General features: G+C 41.6%; 1 protein-coding gene across 1 annotated transcript; it reads right to left on the bottom strand.

The window, feature by feature from the left end:
• Positions 1-3,449: 3,449 nt before the first annotated feature.
• On the bottom strand, positions 3,450-25,931 carry apbb1ip (amyloid beta precursor protein binding family B member 1 interacting protein). Its single transcript, XM_023950275.1, has 14 exons — positions 25,750-25,931; positions 21,647-21,706; positions 21,173-21,260; positions 19,648-19,925; positions 17,045-17,122; positions 15,810-15,969; positions 11,108-11,229; positions 10,528-10,602; positions 10,304-10,447; positions 8,540-8,650; positions 7,316-7,414; positions 7,104-7,227; positions 5,305-5,366; positions 3,450-4,366 (listed from the first exon to the last, which is right to left on the bottom strand). The coding sequence occupies exons 2-14, from the start codon at positions 21,704-21,706 to the stop codon at positions 3,779-3,781; spliced, it is 1,989 nt and encodes a 662-aa protein (XP_023806043.1). The 5' UTR covers positions 25,750-25,931; the 3' UTR covers positions 3,450-3,778.
• Positions 25,932-25,945: the final 14 nt, after the last annotated feature.

The following is a 25,945-nucleotide window of genomic DNA, read 5'->3' on the forward strand; positions in this document are numbered from 1 at the left end:
GTGGGGGGAAGGTGCTAATGAGAATGTGCACTGAGACTGCTGCGAGCTCTGGCCGAGGGGGAAAAACACAGAAGAAACTCTGGACAGCATTGTGAATTTTTGTTTTCTGTTAACCAAGATTAAAAGAGATTTCGCAGTCAGGTAGTCTGACTTTTACAACAATGAATGTGTCTTAAAATCTTGCATTAGCATGAAATATGGAGAATCAAAACTGCCAAATACAAACAGGAAATACATTTTCTCATTTATAAATGACAAACAAAATAAATGTACTAATTTTTAAATTATCAACATACAAAATAACAATAAAGAAGTGTATAAATGTGTATATTTCCATTTCTACTCAAATTAGTGTTCACATTTATTATTTATAAATGGCTACAATATTTCTTATTTGTATTTTGCAGTTTTGGTTTTACATAATGAGGATGTTTTGATCATGAAAGATCATGAAATTGTGAAAAAACCTGTGAAAAACCTGCAGACAGATTTTAAATGAGCCAGTAAACTATTATTAGTATTCTTATTTTATTAGCTTTATCATTGATTATTGTATAATAATAATGCTTGTTTTTTAGCTGCAGAAGAAACTCCTGTCACCACATCTTCTGTTGAAAGGGAAAACGTTGATGCTGCTGCTGGGAAGTTTGGTCCAGCTGAACGGCCAACCACACTTGAAGACTTTTCCACCATCCAGCTTTCAAAAAAATCACAAACTGGAAATGACTAACTTTTAAATGGTTTATAATTAAAAGAAATAATAGTTATTATTATAACCACGAGTTGCATGAAATTGACAGCTATAGTTGTTAAAAAATATTAGGTTGGACAAAAGGATTAAAGGTTGACTTTCATTATTCCCTTCACTTCTCTCTTAGTCCAACTCCCTCCTGTCCAGGACTGGCAGATCTTATACTAATAATCTGACCACAGATGCTTCTGCTTTACTCACCCCACAAAAAAAGGGGAAGCAGGTGATCTTTTAAATGAAAGAGAAAGGGGTCAATGAAAAAAACAGGGTTCTTTAAATTCACATTTTGTGGATTTACTCTAAAGTTGTTGTGAGCAGCTGACATGCCACACTAAATCAGTGGATACGGGCTGTCTGCAGGCAAAAAACGGGCAAACCTGCGAAGAGAACACAAATGGCACACGCGAAATGTCAAGGTTGTAGACCGCTCAGTGAGCCTGTAGAGTGAAAATGTTCGTCCACGTTTGTTACTGCTGTGAGCCACAGGTCGTAGTAAACCATTTTACGTATGGGGGATGTAGGCGGGATGCTGGCACATTATATGGATTTTTCTTTCATCGACCACCTCCCCCAAATCCAGCAGAATGCTGTTAAGACTGTTGATGTGATGAGTGGATGCATCTTGTGCGCACCCCGCCCTCGACAACACGCATTTGAGAGGCCACTTTCACTGAAAATCCTATGTTAACACATGTATGTGCATGTTTCGGGCTCACGCGTTCAAAACTCTTGAGTAAACCCGTCGCCATGCAACTTTCTACGACTGTTTCTGTGCTCTACAAACAAAACGGTGGACCATTGAACTTGTGAAATCAACCATGGAAAAAGAAGAAGGGTCCCCGCTCTGCTTGTCCAGTATGAACGTTTCCAAGACAGTAATTTGGCTGATGCTCCGTGCATGACCCGCTGTGCAGCTGCAGCACTTCACAAGTTCTTATCTGAGCCCGCTACAAAGCACCTTTTAAATGATACCGGGGAGTAACGTGGCACGCAGTTACGCTTCGGTACCCATCCCAAGTAAGAACAAAGTAATTCATGTCTCATAACAAAAAAAAAAAAGACGCTTCTCACTGATATCTTGTAGTTGTTTTGTGTGTAGAACTGCTCAAGGAGGCAACACATAGCTGATGTCATAGTATTAGGGAATCCAAAGGACAATCTGCACATGTATAACTTAGGTTTTCCATTTCTGCCCTCCCCTTGGAGAACCAACATTTATTCCTCCAAACACAAACTGTTCTCCATGTCAGTGATTTTTAAAGAAAAATCTCTTTTAAGGATAAAGTTGTGTTCTACCAAATAAAGTGCTCCCTGAAAATGTTCTTGGCCCAGAGGTGATCATCATTTCGGACAGCGCGATTAATCAGGGAGTCATTGAAAAAAGTAAAAATTAAATGAAATTCCAAACAAACACAGCTGCCCATTTTCAAACATTAGCTTGTTTTTTCAAAGTCCTCCTGTAAAAAAACAATAATTTTTAAGAAGGTTAAATAATAAATAGGTGAGTTTGATTCTTTTTTTTGCCCTGTTTTTTTCCCCCTCATTTCTTTGTGCATTTGTGGAAAGTTGATCCACTTACAGTAAAACCCAAAAATGTCTCACAGCAGGAGCTTTCTGATGTTAGCTGGTAAATCTAAAACCCCTACATTTCCCCATAGTTTATTTTAATCTGCAGCCAATGGGAACGTTTGGGGTAAAAAGGTGGGCGTCCGCCTGCAGGGACTGAAAGGGGCAGGATAATGCCATGATATGAGGTTGATTCATAAAGCCCTTTCATTTGCGCCTCCACTCTCTCTTTGAATCTTTCAATCACCCCTAATGTATTGAGTGAACACACTTATTACGATTCCCGCTTTCATTGTGTACTCTATTGCTTGCGTGCTTGGGCACCATCTTTCACGCTAAAATAACCGAAGAAGGTTTTTCCTCTTTCCTCACTGGGTTGTTCACTCTGCAAAAAAAAAAGAAAAAGAAAAGAAACTCACGTGGTAGTTATAATATTCTGACAGTTGAGGTTCTTCTTGACATTTTTTAAATAAATATTGAAAAGTTTGGACTTATTCAAAGGTTTTTACTTACCCAAATCTTTTGCATTTTGCTTTGTTTACACAATATGTTAATATTAACATTATCACATCCTTAAAACGGAGTTTCTTCCTGTTATTTGGTATGGTGGATGATGGGATTGGATCTGGAGATAGAGCAGATTTATTGTTGATGTTGCCTTCTTCTTTACGGGGAGTTCTCAGACAAGATGACGGATTAAAGCTACGTTACCATGTTTATGAAATACCAACGTCAAGACGGTAAAATGTACGTCATTGCTGTGTGCTTTGACAGTCATATAGGTTTTTAATGAAACATGAAGGTCTTTGTTGCAACAAAATCAGGAAGAAGAAGCATGCTCGGTTGTAAATGCTGCACTTTTTACAGCCTATGTACCAAACAGGATGCTGCTTTTTAGATGACTACCAGCCATGCAAATTCCTCCTGTGTAGAACACATGTGGAAACCCGAACATCTTCTCCTTTTGGTACCTACAGAAGACATTGTGAAGGGGAGGGGCTCTGGGAGTTGTAGTTTTTGTTAGATTTAAAACAACATTTTGTTTTCTCTGGTAGTCAGACGGACATGATGCTTCTTTAAATGGATTTGACTTCAGGTTACGCTCAGAACCTGACAGAAAAACCACGCAGAGTTCACAGTTTAGGGCATATTTTTTATGAAAACAGGTTTATCCGGGGGGTTGAAGGGAGACAGGCCTTTTAAAAGCAACAAATTACAACGTTATTGCAGACATAAATGTTGAGTTATTGTATTTACAGCACTTCATGCTAACATATGTACACTACCATGATGTTTCCATTGTATTCTGTGATTCCTGAGCTTTTTCTTTAAAAACTGTTCTGAAGAATGAGGCGGTGATTGCCTTTCATTCAAGAAGAAGTATCACTGGAGACGATCATGACCTCCTCTGCCTTCATCCTCATTTGTTGTTTACAGTTCAAGCTGGATCTCCTCAGTTTCCTATTGATTGCTGCGTTTTTTCTGCATGGCATTCCTCAGCTCAGACATGAGGTCTACCCCTCCTCCTCCTCCTCCTCCTTGCACAGGAGTAGTCCTCTTTGGTGGAGCGGGAGGCATCTTCTTTGCAGACCCAGTGGGCCTCAATGCTGCCTGCAGGGGGGGAACAGGCGCGGGTGGAGGCGGAGGAGGCGGCGGAGGGGCAGGAGGTCCTCCGCCGCCTGTGACATGCGGGGCAGGTGGAGGTGGAGGTAAAAATTCTGGATCTGGGGGTGGAGGAGGAAGCGACTGGTCCATTCCCCCAAAGCTAGTCGGTGGAGGCGGATGAGGCAGGAAGTTCATGGGGGGAGGAGGTGGGAGGAAGTCTGGAGGGGATTCTTCAGGGGGCGGCGGGGGAGGGAGGTTGTTCATCTCAGGTGGAGGTGGAGGAAAGTTGCCTTGCAGGTGTTGCTGCCTGCCCACAGCTTTGGGGGAACTCTTGGCAGCCAGAGGGGGTGGAGGAGGAGGGAAGACTGGGTCAGGGGGTGGAGGTGGGAGAGGATCATTTAGGGCGGGGGGAGGAGGAGGAGGAGGAGGGAGGTGTCCAAAGTCCTGAAAAAGTACAGTAAAATTAGTAAAAGGTATAATTTCCCACCTGAATAATGAGATCATGCAAGGAATTATGGGGAATGTAGTACGGCGTGAGGCTCAAACCTCTAACCGCATAAACCACATATAGGCCACTTTTTGGAGTAAACTGGTAAATTGGAGCATTTTAACGTGTGCATTAACCCCTTTTTTGCCATTCCATTCTGACTCTGAAGGGTAGTTTTTTACCCCACTCGTGAATTAAAAGCCTCTAATTAAAAAGAAAGAAAGAAAGAAAGAAAGAAAGAAAGAAAATAATCAAAAATGACCATAAATAAAGTGAAAACAGCACAATAACAAATAAGATATGTGTGTGAAAAATGCCAGAGCCAGGTATCGAACCAGCGAGCTTCTGCACCAAAGATTCCCCATTTATTTCAATGGAGGCAGAAATCCTGGAAATCCTGGAATATCTTGAAAAGATTTTAAGGACCAAAAGTCAAAGCTGGAAAAAGATGAAAGAGCTGAACATTTGAATAGTTGAATAGAGTAGCAGAAAAATTGTAGGAGTTAGGCGACAAAAAATGGCGGAAGATACTATAATAAATTAAAAAAGAAAGAGAAACAGAAAAACAATGGGTTGAATGTTTTATAGCATTAAACCAAATATGGAGTTTTGATCAAAAAGGTAGGTAAAAATCTGTTTAAATATGCTCTATTTCTCCTGACACTTTCATTACTTCCTTCTTTTTCATCACTTCCTTTTCAGTGAAGTCAGTGTGAAACGGGAAGGAGATCCGTCTGTGAGCCTTTTCTTTGATGACACAGTGTAATTCAAAAATATTCCAGGTGAAATGAAAGCGAACACTCTTTTCAGGCACATATTTGTGAATTTGAAGATGTTAAAACATTTCTGATTCCAAAGAACTTCCAGACCCCTTCTGCTCTTCGACGAGGTTTACCTGGGAAACGGGTCCGGGCGGCGGTTTGGGAGCGTGGCCGTTAGCTTGGCTCTGTGCTTTAGCTGGAAGGAAAACGGAAACAGGGGAACAGCAATAAGCAGCAATTACATCATCTGTATTGAATTAAAAGAATTTGTATCAATTATATTGAAAGCCAAATTGGAAATTCAGACACTTTTAAATCATCATAATCATCATCTTCTGATGTTTGTTTCAGAAGACGATGATAATGAGGAGAAAATATAATTTCAGAATCCCTGATGCGTCTCTGAGACAGATGGATAAATCAGTTTGTGTTGTTGAGTTGTGGAACTCACTGGATAAAACATTTACACAAACAGACACAGTTACATTCGATAACAAAACTACACTTCAATTTTTCGGAAACAAACAAAAACATTAAACACCTTTAGTGCGAAACGATATACCTTATGAACATATTAGAAATGTGGGCGTGGTTAACAAAAGCAAATTCAAAAATGTACTTTCTTGCCGCTTTTTTCTAAAAATGACTTCGGCTATGTCCGATACTAATACTAAAAAACTGTATTGTGAGAGAATATGAATTTTAAAAGCAATTTGGACGCCATACTCACTTCGTTTTTTAAACGGCGGATATGATGTCATCGATTTCACAAAGTTAAAATGTAATTAATGAGCGTTTTGCGACCATTATTTGAGTCCACTGTCTTCTGAAGATGAAAACTTTGATGGTTTATTAAAAAATACACACTTAAATACATGTTTTTGGTCAAAATTGTTCAGATGCAATGCATTGTGGTCTATATTCGCCAATCTAGTGAGCATCGATGCTCACTGGTTTTTCGCAGAGACTTCTGGGAAATTTCTAGGGCGCTGGATTTTGGAATTGTAGGTCTGGACAGCACTAGAAAATGGTGAACGCACCATATAGTGCACCACATATGGTTTAGGGTGGGAATTCGGACATAGCCTGTTTGTCACCCCCAGACGACCAAAGAATAAACTGGTTGCTATGGAGATCAAACCGACGGAAAAGCCGACATTTTGAAAAAAGTTTGTGAGTGAGGGGTGATTAGCATCTTCTCAGCCAGTGAGGGCGGGTCAAAAGGGGGCGGCGACAGGGGGTAGCGCCTGCTGGCCGTATAACACAGTCGTCTTCTGTTGATGTTCTGATGTAGACGGAGCAGGTCCGCTGTACACAGCCACTACCTACATTTTGAGGATATTGCACGGATGAAAATTGGTCATACGTGAATATGGGTCAGAAAGCCAGAAATGTTGTGGTCTTTACGTGAAATTTTCCCAGATGTATCACGAATAAACCCAACATAGAACACGTAAATCAACGTAGAATATAAACCACGCATGATTGTTGTGCTGCTTCTATGCATCAATTACGTAATTTAAAAGTGATGTGCCCCCATCTACGAAATCTAATAGTAATACATTGGTGGTCCATTCTTGAAAAGTCAGTACTACCGGTCGTAGTACGGTGGGTCGGTACATAATAATTGTGCATATACATTCTGAACAGCTCAAAAACGTCGGGCGAAACCCTCGACAGACATCTGCGCACGTCGAAGAATGACAAACGCAAGAAACACGTATGAATGACGGAGATCAAGCATGGATCACGAAATACCGAAATTTCATATGTGGAAAATGCGCAAAATGTACGTTTGACACAGCCTCAAGATAATGTTCTGACTCCTATTCTTCAAAGCTTGTTTTATTTTGAAATATCTTGAAAGCGCAGTAAAGCTAGCATGGACGGTGAACGATAAATGACAAAGAAAAGCTAAAACTGTGTTCCTGACCTTTGACCGTCGGTGAGGGCGTCGACGGATTGGAGCTGGACGGAGTGCTGCGGTTGGTCCATGCAGAGTTCACCACAGCCTTCTTCTGCGCCGTTTGAAAGTTTTCGTACAGCAGGGACCCGTACTGGAGGAAGACACAGAGCAAAGCGTGAATCGTCTGGATTCATGGATCATAAATCACATTCAGCAGAAGCAGCTTTTCCTTAAATGACCTTTGCTATCCGGATTGCGGTCACCCAAAGGTTCATGGTCCAGGCGTCGTCACAGCACAGGTATTTGATGTACTGAGACTCTTTCTGGATCTGAGGATGCTGCAGGGACAGATGCTGCGGTTAGCAAACAAGTCAACTTTGTGCAAAAATCTGCTGGCTAGTTTAAGCTTTTTGACTCGTAGAAGATCTGCTCAATGATGACAGCAGACTTTTTCCAGATAGATGTTCAGTTTTACAAATTACATTTGAAATGAGCTTCAATTTTCTGAATTAAAAACGCATTTGATTCTTTATTTTGATCCTCTCATGTGACTAAACGCTTTCATAACTTCATCACTACATATTTCATCCAAACTGCATCCAAAAAAGTGATGTTTTATCGTGTTTCTATTCTTAAACTTTGAGTTCCATTCCCGTGAGGTAAACGTGTGAGGGAGGTCATGTGACCACAGCGGCTGAGATCATTGGACGGAACCACAAACGCTGAGAGACACATGAGATTGAAGTGACATTTTCCTAATTATTAACGTCAATTTATGGAAGAAAAAAAAAACTTTAACTAAAACTTTAAACACGTTCACAATCAAGTTTTATCAACCTTTACACTAATTGAATAAATGAAAAAATAAAGTGTATTTTTGGATCACTTTCAGTGGCAAACAGCTTGTCTGTTCAGCTTAAAGCTGCGATGAACTTATCTTGCTTAAAAGTTGCTGCCGTTTCTGGAAGCTCGTCCACATAAATATAACAACAAAAGGTGGTTTTATGTCCTGTTGGGGAAAAAAAAAGCCTCCGAGGATTTTCTCTCAGATCTTTTCGTTTCTTTCACATCTAACCTACAGGCGCTGCAGAATCTGCTGGCTGTCAGAAAAGACAGAAATTAGACTTTCACTTCACTCCAAGATGGATCAACCAGCATATTTTCACCTGGGATGTGGAAGTCCCTCTTCACTGCCTGCTCAAAAATGTTTAACCAAGTTTAAATAACACCTGATATTAGCAAAACGTTTTTTTGGTGTATTTTGTTGCCACTTTGAGCTGAAGTGATTGATTTTTTTTCAGTCCTTTATTGTGAAATCCTGGTAAAGCAGCTGTTCAGCCCAGCAGAAACCACTATGCTTTACTCAGTTCTGCTTTGAAGTCTTCAATAAGATACGATTTTAATTATAATGCTGGTGTCTTCTTCAGGGGAAAGCAGAAGCGTGTATTTAAAGATTCACTTACTTTTAGAACGAAGCAGAAGTCTGTCGGCGCTTTGTATTTGGTCTTAAAGTCTTTACCGTAGTAGACGTTGACGTTGTCAAACTGGACGAAGCAGACGAGGTCACGGGACGACTGAAAAGAGATGAAGAGTTTCCGTTTAAACTGAACTGAAACTGGTTTGAAGATGGGAAATGCAGTTCAGCAGGGGCTTGATAATGCTGGTTCCTCCTCACAAAAAGCAACGTCAAACGTTTGGGGCTGCAAAAGCAAAACAACTGATCTTTTAGGCTAAAACGTCATCTCCAGCTAAATCGAAACAGCTTATTTGAACTTATTGATGAAGGAAACAACATTTCTGATCTGAGAGATGAAGACTTCACAGGCAAAATGGGAACAAAGGAGCGCGCAAACACACATCGATTGGCTTTAGATTAAATCACGCCATTTAGCTTGTCTCTTTTGTCCGCTTTCTGTGTCAACTACACCCACTTGGAATATATGAGCAATCACAAATCTCTTGTTTTTGGGAGACAGAAGTTCATCCTAAGTGACGTGTCACAAACAAGCTGAGAGAACATCACACCTGTGAGCATTAATGTCCTTCATGGAGCATCGACCACACAAGCAGGTCCGTCCGCCTTCCCTCCATAGCAAAACAGTCCAAGTTGACACTAAATTGAGCTTTAAAAGCAGTCTGACTCTAGAGTCTCCTAACATCTGATGATTCTGCTTGATTTAACATTTGATTCAGTAAAGATATGTAAATCTTTATCTGCAAAATGTGACAAACACCTGCATTTCATTATTTTTTTCATTATCGTAGTTCTTTCAATAAAGCGGTTAACTTTAACCCTGGAGAAGCAAAAAATAATTTCTTCTGGGCTTTTTAAATTAATTTGACAGTTTTTCTGTTTGTTCATTTTGGGTAGCAGCTATTAACTACTAAAATTGGCCAACCAACCAACTGACCAACTGCCAACCAACCAACCAACTGACCAACCAACCAACCAACAAACTGCCAACCAACCAACCAACCAATCAACCAACTGCCAACCAACTGACCAACCAACCAACCAACCAACCAACCAACCAACCAACCAACCAACTAACTGCCAACCAACCAACCAACCAACCAACTAACTGCCAACCAACCAACCAATCAACCAACTGCCAACCAACTGACCAACCAACCAACCGACCAACTAACTGCCAACCAACTGACCAACCAACCATCTGCCAACCAACTGCCAACCAACCAACCAACCAACCAATCAACCAACCAACTGCCAACCAACTGACCAACCAACCAACCAACTGCCAACCAACTGACCAACCAACCAACCAACTGCCAACCAACCAACCAACTAACCAACCAGCCAAACAACCAACTGCCAACCAACCAGACAGCCAGCTGACCGACCGACTAAATATAAAAGTAACAGTGGCCAAATTTGACCCTGTCGGTTCTCCCAGGTTCAGAACATGGACTGTAAGTTAGAACTGGACTGAGTGACCCCCTCCCTGTTGGTGTTCCAATACTGCATGTTGAAAGTGACCATCAGTTATAACTGAAGATTAAATTTATTATTATTATTATTCATTGTAGTTGCCCATTTTGGAAAGGTCAGCATTCTTTAATAACTGGTCCACAAGGCAAAACCCAGAAGAAGAATAAAAAGACACCAACAGGTCACATGACTTCCATATCTGGATGACACTTTCAGGCTAGGTCCATGCATGTGTAGTTACCTGCCTTAAATGATCCCCTGCCCCCCTGTGACTGACCTTAGTTTTCCCTTTGGGGACGTAATAAATTCCGGAGGCCCGGAGCTGGAAGAGCCGCTGCTTCCAGGACTTCTTCCCATCTTCTCTGAGGTGCAGGACGGATTCCAGATCCGGGACGATGATGGAACTCCCACAAAAGTTTTCCTGCACGGATGAAGGGGAGATGCAGAAGCATCGCAGAGAAAATCTCTCAAAGGAAACGCGGTTACGAAATTTGTATTTACCTTTATTAATATCTCCTTGTCTTTGTCTTTGATTTCTTTGAGAGCTTTCTTATCCTTTTTCCAGAGATAAAAGTTCTGCAGAGACAAAAGCCAAACACAGTTTGAGACCAATTAAAGTCTAGACTGAAATAATTTGTGTTTTCCTAATAATTAGTTAAAAAAACATTGACTAAAAACATGATTTGTTGGCAGAAATTTGCATGAAAACCTCTCCACTCATGCATTTGTGTGACAGGAATTCTCCATCTTCAGTCTGAACTTCTGCTTTCATACCAGGAAACTCAGCGAGCGGCTATCTTTGGAGGTTTTTGTCACAGGTTCAAAACGCTGATTACCAGACATGCTCGGTTAGAAAAGCAGCACAGCTTCTCATCTGTTTGCCAACAGACTGAATCTATTAAAGGGGGATTGTTGGGGGTTCGGGGCTCCAGGATAGCAAACGGGCCAAACAGTCTTTGCAGCATCAATGTGAGGATTCGCCGCCATCCAACTCAATCTGAGTTCAGAGCTGCTTCATGGGACACTGAGGAGGTCGCGGGTCAACGTCCTGAAGCTGCTGAGTGTTGGTGGCAGAACAAACCTGTGGGTTTTTGAAAACCTCGTACTTTTCTCCTCTCTCCTGAAAGAGCACTTGGTTCTCGCTGTCCCTGGTCCACGCCGAGAGCGGCTCCACCAGGTTTTCGTGGTCTTCAAAGGTCCTTTCTGGCAAAATAGGAAAGTGAAGACCATACAGGTCATGCAGCCTTTTTTTTTCCAATCCCAAATGTAAAGACTTTATATGATAAAGGTGTATATGCATTATCTACCAACAGAGAAATCTGAAATTTAAGGGGAAGCAGGAAGAGGAACAGAAAAGAAAATATGGAGGAGACAGAAAAAAAACAAATTCTTTATTGATTCAACACAAACAATGTTAGTTCTTAATCAAGATATTATATTAATATAATCCTAAAACAAAAGATTAACAGTAAAAACAAAGTTTAAGCCACATTTACTCAAGTAACTTCAGTTATTCCGCATTTACTGCTTTTTCAGAAAATCTATGAAAAGGATTTGTCTCATTTAATTTGATCTACAATTTATTATAGTGCTTATGCTTGTAAATATGGAAAAACAAAGGGGATTTGATTTTGAACATTTCATCTGTTTTAATTGTGGAAAATATCAGAACTTTTGCGATCTGATTTCCTGGCAGAAAGTCATTCAAACTGTTCAAATCTTTGGGTAATTATTTTGCCAGCTCCTTTTTTTTAACTTTACTCAACATTCAGATTATATGATTCAATTAGAAATGAACGTTTTCACCTTTTAATGATGTTATTATAGTTATCCTCCTCTCACTTAATGCCTACAGCAGCTGATGGTTTTCGGATCACAAAAGCCTTCTGTCGTTTTCCTGAAAGTCGTCATTGTAACGTGTTCAAGTTTCAAAACTTCAGCACCTGTTCTTCCAAAAGTCTCTACCCCCCCTGCCGCAGTGAACCTCCTCCCTCAGAAATACAGCAGACAGACGTCACAGGAGGCCACGCCCCCTCTACATGAACAATTGGTTGTAGGGTTTTTCAACTCTCTACCTTCCATTCCAGTAGCTGGTTTAAGCCAAAATAAAATCTTGCAGAACATCAAAAGCTTGAATTTCAAGCTTGAAGGACTTTCTAAGAGTCTCTCAGTGATGGAAACCAGAAGCGGGCCTCCTCCTTGCTTGCTCCACGACGGTTTCCATGTCCACAGCGGCCACTGGACTGCAGCTCAGTCATCGTCTCCAATTGCAGGTTTGCAGCGGAGGCAGACCTAGCATTACACAAATTGCTGCCAGGGTTCCAGACGACCATCAGGCCGCTGTAATCACTGAACGCATGGCGTGACTGGGAGCTGAAATCCCTTTGAAGTGTCTCAACCACATGGCAATCTGCAGGCCAATGCATGGTGAGCACATGGGCGAGCTTCACAGAGAGGCTGCTTCGTTTGAAGACGTGCTGTTGCTGAGCTCAGCGGGTGTTTATTGGGCGCCGCTCGCCTCGGATAAACGCTGCAGGTCGGTCAAGCTGTTAGCAGCCAGAGAGGATGTAAATGCAGACTTTACAGACATTCAAAGAGGAATCCACCCAAAGCTTTTGGGCTGCGATGCGCTCATGATGTTTGATCAGTCAGAAATGACACCGTGCCAACTTTCCCACGAGTCACAGGACCTACTTTTACTTATTTAAATCTGGGTTTCCGGGTGTGAACCCACTAGAGTTAAACTCTATTTATTCATCCTTTCACACTTGCATCAGACAGACAAAAACATGAGAACAAGCCAGATGTTTGCCTGTTATTCTGACTATGAATCAAAGAAGTTCTTTAGGTGATAAACTACTTTTCTATTAAACCTTAAACAGCTTCGAGCCTTCCGTTTTTTAAGCATTTCTAGCTTTGTTTACGTCAGAGACATCAATCTAATTCTAAGCACACACGTTTGTGGGTTTCTGTGCAGTTTTTGTTCATGTCTTTCATAACCAAACATGTAATGTTTTCTTAGAAGAGAAACAAAGAAACTGAAATGATTTTCATCTGTAGATGAGTCGTTCTTTGTGTTTTTAGTTGAATCACGCGTTCCATTAAACGGGTTGGGGGGACGACTGATTCTGACTTTCCCAGTTGTTTCTGGTGGAAACGGGACTTTTGCAGAACACATTTAAAATAGCAGTTTAAGGTGGAAGCCCAAATGAAGGTGGAAGCCCAAAATGCGCATGTGCACGTGCACGCGTTGACATGCATTGGAAGCAGTCGCTCAAACGCACGTTTCTGAGCCCAGTGTGAACGCAGAGTTGGAGTTCACCAGAATTGATGGTGCTTCTTATAATCTGGTGCACAAACATTTCATCCATCATGGTTCTTACTCATTCAGGCGGAGAAAAAAACCCAGCTGATGCGATTAAAATTGCAGCTTATCGTAATTTGAAAGAAAATCTGTTTATTTAAGGTAGTTGTTGGAAACAATCATTTCATTTATTCTGTGTAATATCTGGTGCCTAACTTTTTTTGGTAGTCCAGACTGATAACCTAAGAACCACGGAGATAAATCAAACTATTAATTTGAAACTTTATTTAGCTGAAAAAAATAAAGATTTGTTCTCTTTGAGTTCAAAAGGTTTGATGATTTTCTACAGAAAAAAAAAAGTTGTAGGAAACTTCTAAACAGCTAATTCAAGACTAAAGTTAAAATTTAAAACCTGACAGGATTTACTCAAAAACGGACATTCTTTTATACTGAGGTCACACAAACTATTCAAGCTGGTCCATGTCACCGATGCTCAGAAAGCTAAATAAAAGTCAGATTTGAATTTTACTGCTGCAGGAGGTTGATGGATTTTCCAGCTAAATTTTGGCGAAATATAAGTAATTCCTGCGAAGAGATGATGAAGTTGTGGGAGAGCAGATGGAGTGCTGAGAGGATGTGATGGGGGTCCTGCAGCTGAAGGAAAGGCAGCTTAAACAGCTCAGACGGAGGATTGAGATCACACGGCTTCTATTTCCATCTGACGGCATGACGGACGGAGTCTGCCGCCCACAAATTAGACCCACCTGCCCGCTCCATTTGACTGAGGGGAGGCAGGACGGGGCTCAGAGAGATGGAGATGGATGAGATGAAGATCGGGGCTTCGTTTAGTTTCGCTGCAGGAGCTGCCAGTGAAAACACGGGCCACCATCTAGACCATGAGAAAAACGTCTCCCGTCCAGCACAACGTCTGCGTTTGGTTGATCATTCATCTAAAAACAAACTCAACGGTGAAGTTGTCTCAGCTGTGATGGACTCTGATTTTGTTTTTACTGTCTGAATTACTCAGTAACCTGCAGAAACAGAGCAGCAGCATGGATGTTGCTGGTTCAAGTCCCCGGCACAGGTCCGCAGATCTACTGGTCGGCTCCCAAATGGGAAACTGTGCGTGTGGTCAGAGCAGAGGTCAGTGGACCACCCATGTTTACGAAGAGGCTAAAAACACAAATGCGAGTCTGAAAAATCCTTTCTGAGCCCGAAACCTGTTTTTGTTCGTAATCCTCAGCCTGTCTTTGACTGTCTCAACAGCGGGAAATCACCGGAAATGTCTGGACGACGCTGCAGACGCAAGAAGCAGCCATGCTTACAGGTAAACGCTAGTTCGGACAGGTAGAAGTGACCTGACAGCTGTTGACGGCAGAAGCTCTGCACCCGCATTCCCTTCTGATCTACAGCATCCTCATCTGAGCCCGTGACCAGAAATGCAATCTGGACGAAGTGGCCCCTCCCGCCTCGTATTCCAAACAGGAAGTAGGGGTGTGAACGTCCGACAAACACTCACTCCTGATTAGCGAGAGTGGCTGCCGTAGAAACTCAGATCCACTTGGACCAATCAATGCGTACTGACGACGTCTGGCTCCAACATGGCGGCATCCAGATCGCCAAGAAATGGCGAATGAATGGACGTCATTTGGTTGGAGCTGGAGGTAAACCATTTTCTATGGCTGACATCACACTCACTCAGTCCAGGTCTCTTTTACAGTCAGCGCCCCCCCTGGTCTGGAGGACCAATTACAAATTATTCTACTGAAATCCATAAAGGACCTAAAAAATTTTTTATGTTTTAATGTCATCGTAGGTTGTTTATCTTGACTCACTGACATTTACTGACTATTTCTTCTTTAGTGTCCCATCAAGGTCTCCGTACTGTATTTCTGTGTTTCAATTTGATAATAAAAGATTATTTTTTTAATTTCCTGAATAATTTAAACGGTTAAACCCATTGATGAGTTCTGTTGGAGTAAAAATGTTGACCAGCCACAAAATCAGCTGGGATTTTAACTCTTCTGCAAAAATGATCAATGCTACCAAACAAATGAAAACATTTTGTTTTTTAAATCAGATTTTTCTGAAACACTTGAAAAATAAACAATAATAGTTTCTTTGAACAAGAAAATATTATTACATTTGCATCTTTTTTTTGGTTTGTTTTGAATCTTCCTCATGCTGGCAGCCTTCTAGATCAAAATAAACTCATGCGTTTAAACTTTACTTCTATTTTTTATTTATATGTTATGGAATGATTTTGTTTGTGGTTTTGTGCATCATGGTAATTATAAATCATAATATTCCTATTTTAATCCTTCTTAATAAACTACATGTTAAGATATTTTAAGTTTTTAGTAGCCAATGGTCCAGTCAGATTTCCTCCTCATGAACCAGTAGCATGGAAGTCAATCGTCTTCTTCCATCTATCTCATCCTGGTCGATCTTCCCGCTCCTCGGGAGCGTGGAGACTCACCGAGCTGCAGCTCGTGGCTGGTCTCACACAGACTCCAGTCCACATTGCAGTCGCAGTGCGTCTTCTCGAACAGGTTGTCCAGAACTTCCCGGACGGTTTGCCTCTCGTCGACCATCAGAGTCTTGGAGCTGCCGTCGTTCATTAGCACCTTTACCACCAACTGTGGAGGAAAAACAAACCTTTGTGTCATTTTTCATGTTTAAAAGCATTTCAGGTTATAATGAAAAAAGCTTCTAACTAACTTTATTGACAGTTCCAGCTTAGTTATTAACTTGTTTTCTTTGCCAAATCACTGTAATGTTTAGGTAAAGACAGTTATTAGCCTGTCTTCTAGTATGACAACTTCTGCTCATAACATAATTATTTCTTCTTCCAGGTTGTGGCTGAAGAAAGTTGATGCTTTAGCACTTTTGTCTCCATTTTTTCACATCCTCTAAATTACATTTATGCACTCTTAGTTCTTCAGCCAGAAAACTCAGGGGTAAAGCAGACGCAGTCTCTCCCACGTGAAAACAAATCCAGATTTTGATGTGGAGAAATGGTTCATTTCTTGGTTTTTGTCATAAAAACACAGATTAAGTATAGGGTATCGTTGCATGATTTGGACCCCTCAGGACCTTTGCTGGGAAATAATGCAGTTTTGACGTGCTGTTGAAGGAAATCTCCTCTCTTATTGCCTCCATGTGCACCAGCACATATTGAAAACATACACAGGAAAGCTGAGGACACATCAGAAGCACAAAGCAGACTCTGAGAAAGCATGGCTGCCTCCAGGTCACTCAGAAGTGCTCTGTTTTCCCTCATCCTCCATTTGCCCCCATAGGTCCAGCCAGCATGAACAATAAGCGATTATTATTACCCCATCAATAAGAACGGCCCATCAAAGACCTATAGAGACCCAAACTTGGATGTCATTTTTATCAAATGAGCTTCTTTTGTTCAAAATTTGAGATCCTGACAGGCAGCTTTGGATGAAAAACCACAATCTGCTGCTTTCAAGTGGCTTTGGTGAGTCACTTTGAAGAAGAGAAACTGTCCACATGTCTCCCGCGGAGGAGAGTTTGCTGTCCTGCAGGCTGGATGGAAACAGCCATTAATATGATCGATCACCTCCAGAGGAGGAAAAGAGGAAGACAGATCCACACTGTGCTTCAACATAAAGGCCGTGGAACAGAGACTCTTTCCTGCTGCCAGAAGGGATCAAAAGAAAACTGATGGCATTTGCTGGTTTTTACCTTTTTCACCTTGGCTTCTTTCAGCTTTTCCAGTGCAAGTTTGATCTTCTCTGCCTTTACCTGAGCCTCCAAATCCTCCTAAACAGAAAAAACAAACAAACAGTAAAACATGAGATGCTTTCGGTTATTCTTATGAACTAAAAATCAGCCAAAGCATCCTTTTTCAAACCAGATTAGCCCGTTTCTAAGATGAATATGTTGTTTTATTTGAGCCTTAAACTCGGAGATGAGCGCAGATGTCTGATGGAGAAAGTTTTAGCTGAAATTTGACTCCAAATATAAACGTTTTTCTTATTTCAGCACTTTTTTGACAACATAAAAATAGGATTTTATTGAAGTTTCACAACAACAATAATGAAACATTAACATTGATTTTCTGTGTTAAAATGAGCTTTCAGTCACTGCCAAAATTCCTGAATTCATTTCCTTTACAAGGTTCTGATGTGAGTCAATATGGATTGTCATTTTATATTAGCAAATCATTTTTTGCTGAAGACAGTTTTCTCTAAACTACTGAAGAAAAGATTTGTTAATTAAATTATTAACGGGGAAAAAAGACACAAAATTGCTCCAGCAGGTTCAGTTAAAGCTGGTATAAAGAACGTTTCACTCTCATTTGGTTTGTTACCCAAAAACATTTTTACTTAGAGAAGCTTTTACTTCATTTTACAACTGCCTGTCTATTATTCGTTGAACCATTTTATTCTTTTTGTATTTTACTTTTAAAAAATGTGTATATTCATTTTTGTTGCATTTTACTTGCACGCATAATTGTATCTGGATAAAATGTATTATCAATAAATCATTTTTGTGAAAGCTGAACCAAACAAGTGCTGCCTAATCGGCCTGAAAACCAGTGTTTTTGTTTATTTGCAAGTGAACTCTGGTGTGATTCAGTGACAGTATGAGCATAAACCATCCAGTGGATCAAAAAGAACGTTGTTCAAAGTGAATTAATGGTTTTTATATGAATTTTTAGTTAAACCAAAGGCCATGACAGCCCAAACATGAAGAGTTGTAGGAAATGCACAATGTTTCCAGACAGTTTGGTTCACTTCATTCTTCGATTTCCTCTCTTACCAACGCTCAAAAAAGGCATCATTTTAATGTTTTCACCCGATAGAAGCAAAATGACAAACATTTTGAAGGTGAAAGTAACAGAAGTTTCCTTCCTCTCTTTGCTCCTCCGACTAAACCAGTTCACAGACTGACTGATGCGTGGGGTCAAAGGTTGAGGGCTCATTAGATGGAAAACTTGGCAACCAAAGCAAAGTTAAAGAACCACCTGTGGTGGGTCAGTTAAGGGATTAAGGGAGCTTGTCGATAGATGTGATGTAAATGCCGCTCATACCGACCAAAGAAGACAAAAAGAAATGGAGGCATGGATGCAACACATTGACAGGTCTGTGACCCAACCTGAGAATTTATACTGAGACGCCGTAAATTTACTAGAATATTTCTTTACCAGATCAGAAAGCCACTGACAGAAAACCCATCGGCAGATTTAAGAGACGGCCCACCATGATTACGAACATATCAATCTGTTCCGCAGTGGTACACGATTATTAATTCTACCAGAATTCACCCAGACTGCCACTGATGTGTAAAAATACTGGACGGACGGACGGTAAATGTCAATATTGCTGGCTGATGATGTCACTGAACAGTCTGTTCTTTACTGGTAATCGCCATTTTGGTGCCAATGCTGGCAAAGAGGTTCACCGAACGGACACTACAATCCCTCTTCATCCGTTTATCGGGAGGTTTCGCCTGTTGTAATATTTAAAAACAACGCTGACCCCAAAACAAGCCCTCGTCGACTTCTGCATGTTTATGAGGCGGTCACCTTTGACCTCTACCAGAATTAAACAGGCACTGCCATATTTGTGAAATGGTCTGTTGTCCGTCTGAATTCCCACTGCGGTGAATCGCACCAGGGTTCACTTGACAGTAAACAGAAACATGAATTAACAGCCTGTGAATCGATGGGTTCAGGGGTTTTGGAATTAACAGGAGAAAGTCTGCTGCTGATAAAGTTCCTATACCTGTGAAACACCCGTATGCTGCCACATGGTGGCACATTAGGATTCTTTAAAGGCTGGTTGGAGATCCAATTTTCAATTCAAATGGACTTTTTTATTCACCAGTTTAAACCTAAATATATATTTGCAGAAGATATATTTGTGGATTCATCAATCAGCAAAAACACCCTGTGTTTTCTGGATGGAGGGAAGACAAAGCCTGGGCTCTGGGCTCCACGAGGAGTGAAAGTGGATCAGAAACCTTCAAACTCTCATATTTCCCTCTGAACAGAGGGAGTGGAAATGCTGCCTTCAGGCATCTCAGGAGCCAACGATGACGTCTTCCCACAGCTGCTGTTCTCACCTCACAGGGATGAAGTCAGGAACTCTGTTAAAGCAATATTCCCCCCCCCTCCAACACTTTCACATCAAACCCCTGGCAGGTCTATTGGTCCTGCTCCCCCCTCCCCTAATGACTGTCTGAACCGGTCCAGACAGACCTGTGATGATCTCACTGGCTTTCAGTCAGTCCTCACTGGAACTCCTGGCGTGAGGAGGTGAAAAGGTCATCCACTGACTCACCTTTGACGGCTTTGCCGAATGAGACGGGGGAGCCGGCGGGGGGGAGGTGGTGGAGGAGGGGGGCGGGAAGGCGCTCGCCAACGATGCAGGCGAGGGAGAGGCGGCGGCAGCCTGAACGCTCTGGCCATTGGGCGGAGGGGGCAGGTCGGGCGGGGGCGGCGTTGGCGCCTCCAGGCCCCGAATCTCCGCCGCCAGCTTCTCCTCGGTGGCGTTCAGGTCGGCCATCAAGTCAGACATGAGGTCGTCCAGATCCTTGTCCTCCAGCTCATTGAGGGACGCTGATGAGGAAAAATGATCTGTTTTTACCTTCAGTTTAGAGTTTGTGGATTTTCTGTAACTCAAAACAATATTTTTACATTATTATTCAATCATCGTGACCTATTTTGTCATTTAAATAATTCATTTTATAATTCGGGGCAATAATTTGTGCAGTATTATTGTACATAATAATAATAATAATAATGGATTGGATTTATCTGCGCTTTTCAAGACACCCAAAGCGCTTACATTGTGTCCATTATTCATTCACTCCTCATTCATACTTGGTGATGGTAGCTATGGTTGTAGCCACAGCTGCCCTGGGGCAGACTGACAGAGGCGTGGCTGCCATTTCGCGCCTACGGCCCCTCTGACCATCACCGGGATCATTCATACACATCCACACACCAGTGGAGCCACACTGGAGGCAAGGAGGGTGAAGTGTCTTGCCCAAGGACACAACGACATTTTGGCTGGTGGGAGCGGGGATCGAACCGCCAACCCTTCGATCATTGGACGACCCGCTCAACCACCTGAGCCACTGTCGCCCTGTTAACGCTTTCTTGCACTGATGATCTGTTTTTTTTTTTTTTTTGTATTATTTATGTCTGTTCCAATGAAAATCAATACATATTTTCCGGATCCATAAACAAATAGTCAGTGAAGTTACGTTCACTGAATCTGGGAAAACTTTTTTTAGTGTGATCATGTTTTTCATCATAAAGTAATTTGACTTTTTTAGTTTGTAAATTCTGCACAAAGAAAACGTTTTAACCAAACGGCCATAAACAAGACGCTGTTCAAGTCAGTGTTTGAGTCGCACTTTTGTTTTTCCTTAATTTTGAACATTTAAAACAACTTAATAAACAAACAGTCTCTGGTTTCTAACTGGTGACCTAAATGGACAACAACTTTGTTTATAAGATTAAGTTCTTTTTAAGTTTGATTCAGAAATGGACCGTTTGTGCGCCTCCAAATTAATTCTTAGTCTCCAACTTTTGCTTCCTAGTGAGATACAACATAAACAGGAAGTAAAGTATCCTGGTTAAAAAAATAAAGTGCACATGCAGCAATTTGAGGCTGTTTGAGCCTGAACACTGCTCAAATCAGAGTAAACACGAGGTATTTTTAGCCGTTTGTTGTCTTGTTCCTATGTCGTGAAAGGTTTTTGAAAACATGTGTTTCCTGCTTTTTGCTCTTGCAAAACTGAGGATATTGCACAGTCCAATGATTGTGCAAAAGCTCAACAAAAGCACTCGTCTCTCACCATTCCAGTCCGCATAGTCGGTGGAGAAGTTGACCTCCTTGGTGGAGCTGGGGAGATCTGCCGCAGGTCCCGTTTCCTGACCCAGGCTCTGCAGAGCAAAGGGGGCTTTGTTAGAAAGAAGTGTGAGTTTCGGTTTGATTCCAGGCGACCCTCAGGGGAGAGCGATCAATAAAATACTCTGACAGCCTGAAACTCTAACCCAAAACGTGAAGTGAGAGTTTGGAACTTTATCAGAGCAAACATCCGCTTTTGTTCAATGTTTGCTTTTTTTTCATCTACTTTTTATGAACAAGGCTAAATGTGCTCAGAGTTAAATTAATAATTGGGGTAACTTTTCTCATCAGTTCCACAAAAACAAAAGAAACCAAACTTTCTAAGCAGCATAAACCAGCTCCAAAACGGTGGAATCATGATAGAAAATGTAAAAAATGTTTGTTTTTTTAAAGAAACCCCTGGAATAATGTGCAGACTCACCTGAGTGAGGAGGTCCATCTCTCCCAGGAGGTCACTGAACATGGCGTCAATGTCCTCCATCTGGAGAAAGAACCAACAAAGACTGAGACTGTCTTCCATGCAATCTTCATTTCAAAACACACAAAAACAATAGAAATGCACGAAGGAGGTTTAAGCTCATTTAAGCATCAGAATAGACCCAAAAGTCACATAGAGGTCGGCCTCAATTGCTGCAGGTAAACGTGATCTTGTGAAATTTAAAACGTGAAGGACCACTGAAGACATTTTATAGCGATTTACAACAACAAAACACCAGAACGAACAAAAGTGTGTTTCCAAATGTTGCAGAAACATCTCTGTTGTTTCCTCCATCCTTTTCTTTCTGATCAATCACAATGTGTTTTTTTTTGGGGGGGGGGGTGGGTCACTGAAATATCCTTCAAATAAAGAGAAAACTTCTATTCAAAGGGTCACAGGGTTCACAGGCCAGGTTCAAGATTAAGTGGAAACCCCGCTGCAGTGAAGGAAGATGATTTCCAGTGGCTGCTGCAGAAATTCTTGTAGTTTTGATCATTGATCGGGAAATATCTGTTAAAAGAATGATAAAACAATACTCGCATGTTTTGTGTGGTGAGACGCAACGTCGCCCCTTTTTGCGCTGCAGAAACGTTTCCCTGAGGTGACACAATCCTGCAGAACAGTCCCGCCCCGGCTGAAGGAAGGCAGGAATGCACGCCTCCAGGTATTCCCGCTCTGTTACAGCTTGCCCCGCTGTGCTGATGTGAAACTTTCATTTGCTGTTTTTATTTCAGATTAAAGCAGAGAACTCTTTGCTTTTGGAGCCATTTGGAGTTAAAACAGCTTCTGCACAAACACTAACAAACATTTGATGCTGCGTTTTTTGGCGCTTCCTGTCATTATTCTGTGCTGTGTTTTTGCAAAAAAAAAAAAAGCTGTGGGTTTTGAGATGAATGTCTTACATGGGTTTAAAATACGGTTTCTGAATTACAATTTTACTTTGTCTAGATTTTACGTGTTTCAGGCAGACGTTCAGAACCTCCGATGGATGACTCTGTGATTGGATGAACAGCAGGAGAAGGAGGCAGTCAGTGTTGCCAATGATTCGGTTAAAAAAAGGTGAAATTCATAAGAGTCTCTGCTGTGCTGCTTGAAAAAAATATTGCAACATCTTGGAATTGCTGCCTTGCATCAGAAGAGTGTTCTCAGCTGTGAAGAGCAGCACTTCCTGCCTATTACCAGTTTCAGTAGCAGTGGATGCAGTTTGGGTTCTGTCGCCCACAGCCTGCCCGTAGAAAAAATGTACATGAACATTTTCTCCCTAAGGGTTCAGTGAGCGGTCTACGACCGTGATATTTCCTTCGGACCACCCGTACAGGTCCTGTACCCACCCCTAAGGGCAGTTTTGACTAAGGCATAGTACAACACTGCAGGATACACAGACAATTATGTTTAGTTAATTAGTAATTATCAATTTGGACAGCGAATCCTGCTAAATGATATATTTTCTAACTAAATGTGTGTGGGTCATGTGACAGGCTAACATTCTGAATGTGGTTGTGACACCTGTCAGCAGTTTTCTTCTGTTGGCACGCCCTTGGAGACCTCAGGCTCCACCCAGCTCTTCAACACACTGGTGCAAAGTGCTTCCTTCAGAGGGTTGCATAACCACTGCTTCATGTTTCCTCTGCTCCGTTTCAAACGAACTCGTGGACTTTTCCCACGTCACAGATCCGAATCTGCTTCACAACGTTTCAGTGAAGAATCTGCAGGAACTCATTTAGAAACCAGCAGAGAGGGGCGGACGAGTGACTGGTCCAATTCAAGACTCTGTTCTAATAAAGGATTGATCCAAACGTCCGAACTCGATCTTCTCATCCTGATTAAATTCAGTTTATGTTGTTGTGTTATCCTTTTGTTGTAGGAGGATAAGAGCCCCCTTCCTGCTCTGCCGTGTAAAGGAGACCCAGCTTGGAGGAAGTGGTTAAAGTGACTTCCTGGCACCCTTGGTGGTGTGCTGCCTCTGAAAAGGTGTCAACAACCACTTGCAAATAAATAGGGGCTGCTTCCTTTATATGTTCAATCACTTAGATGGGAGGCAGAATGTAGGCGCTTGTGATCAATTTAGAATGGGTGTCCGGTGTGATGTGTGGTTGAAGAGTCTCAGCTCAAATGCAAGGAAAGGTGTAGAAAACTGTGGTGAAAGCAGCCATGATGTTCGGCCGAGAGACACTGAGGAACACACAGGCAGCAGAGCTGGAGGTGGTAGAGATGAAGAAGCTGAGGTTCTCTTTAGGAGGGACCAGGACGGATCGGGAATGAGGACATCAGAGGAACCGCACATCTTGGAGGTTTTGGAGATAAAGTCAGAGTACGGCATGCAGAAGACAGGGTTAGATGGAGGAAGCTGGTTCGCCATGGCGACCCCTGAAGGCAAAAGCCGCAAGGAAACGAAGAAGAAGACGAAAACCTCTGAGCTGCTGTTCTTCAATCTTTTTCACGATGATGAGGATGGCGGCTAAATTTGACCGAATGTTGAAGTCACTTCCTCTTTCTGATGGCAGTAACCATGAACAAAGGAAAAAAAAACACTTTTTCCACCACGCTACTAGAAGGTGTGACATGTTTCATGAGGAGAACCACAAAAATAAAGTGTGAAGCATCGTCCCACAGATCAGAAATGACGTGTCTAAAGTTGACATTTCAATCATTCTGTCCCACAGCAGTCCTGGACTTTCAGCACCAGACTGGTTTGGCAGTTCTTCTTCCTTACTTCCTTCTATATTCATTCATTGACCTTTAACCTTGGAAATAGGCCACCATCTTGAATTTTCAAAAGAAGAAAAAAAAAAATCACCTTCGGTATCTTAGAAGAATATATATATATATATATATATATATATATATATAATTATTTATATATAATAATAATTCATTTTATCCATTCTTCTAAAAATTACCTGTTCGTCACCTTTAGACGACCATAAAAAATTATATTGTTGCTATTATTTTTTATGAATTTGGCATTGCAGCTCTGACCAGGGGGGCAGGGGCAAAAGGGGAGTGTGGGGGCCCAAAGCAGCAGCGTGGCAACTATAAATGAACTAATAGGGGCCGGCGAGGGCGGGTAGGTGGTGCTGCAAACCGTAGAACGCCGCTTGTGGCTTTATTTTCTCTCATACCTGGAAACGGTTGTTTTTTAGAATGCAGGAGCTGATAGGTTTAGTCAAATAAAGATAATTATTAGCTCCCTTAAAATGAAAAGCAGGTAAATAAAAGTGGAGCAGAGTTTTAGAGCAAACAAGTGAGCACAAAGAGAACAAACCCCCCCAGAAGAAAGAGCAGCCTCACATTTAACTACAGAGTCAAATGTCATCATTTCAGGTAAAAAAGCTGCCACTACACAGACTAATTCCGTTACTTCTTGTTATGCAAGCGCCAGCAGTGTCGATGCAAACCACACTTCGGCAAAAAAAACAACCTTGCAGTCTTGCTGGGATCAGATCTTTGAGTTGCAGACACAGGTGTTTACAGAATGACATGTGTCGCACAGCAAAGCAAAAAAAAAAGGTGCCGGAGGGCAAAGAAAGCCCAAAGGCTAACAGAGGAAAATGTCATTTTTAGACAGAACTTGAAATCGTACGTCCTGCTGTTGAGTCACTTAAGGATTAGTTTTCTCTCTTGCTCTGTCACGGAGCCTGTGTCAGATGACTAATTATTGCTCAACGGAAAACACTCCTCAGCAAGCCCAAATTCACAAATTCACTCTAAATTCATGCTAGTCCATTTTGGGGGGATTTATTCTGAAAATCCAATAGCACTTCCTGGTTTTAATTGGATATTTTATCACAAATGCCAACAGGTTCGTTTCAAATAAATAGTTATATTTAATAGTTTATACTTTTCTCTCTTTTTCTACTGAAAAACACCAGAAAACACCAAAAATAAGGTCACAAATTGATGTTAAAGCTCTAAGTTTGACAACTTTCTGCATCTTCTGTGTTTTTCTGATCGCCTAGTTGTGGCTCCAACCAGAACCAACCCAAAGCTTTGTTCAGAAGCAGCTGTAGGTGTTTACCGTTAAGTCCAGGTAAAGATTAACTCACCTTTGTTTTTAAGTGTCAGTCCTTTTCTCAGCAGTTAAGTGTCAAAGGAAAAGCCTCCTGAACATCAGATCCCCGCTGAGCTCTTCCTCTTCGATGAAGCTCGATGACTCAAAGATTTGTCTTGATGTTCATTGCATCTGACCGTCTTGCCTCCTCGTCTTCCTCCTCGATGCGGAAGTTCAGGTCCAGGCGTGTC

Source organism: Oryzias latipes, chromosome 20 (genome assembly GCF_002234675.1).
Source record: "Oryzias latipes chromosome 20, ASM223467v1".
NCBI classification, from domain to species: Eukaryota; Metazoa; Chordata; class Actinopteri; order Beloniformes; family Adrianichthyidae; genus Oryzias; species Oryzias latipes.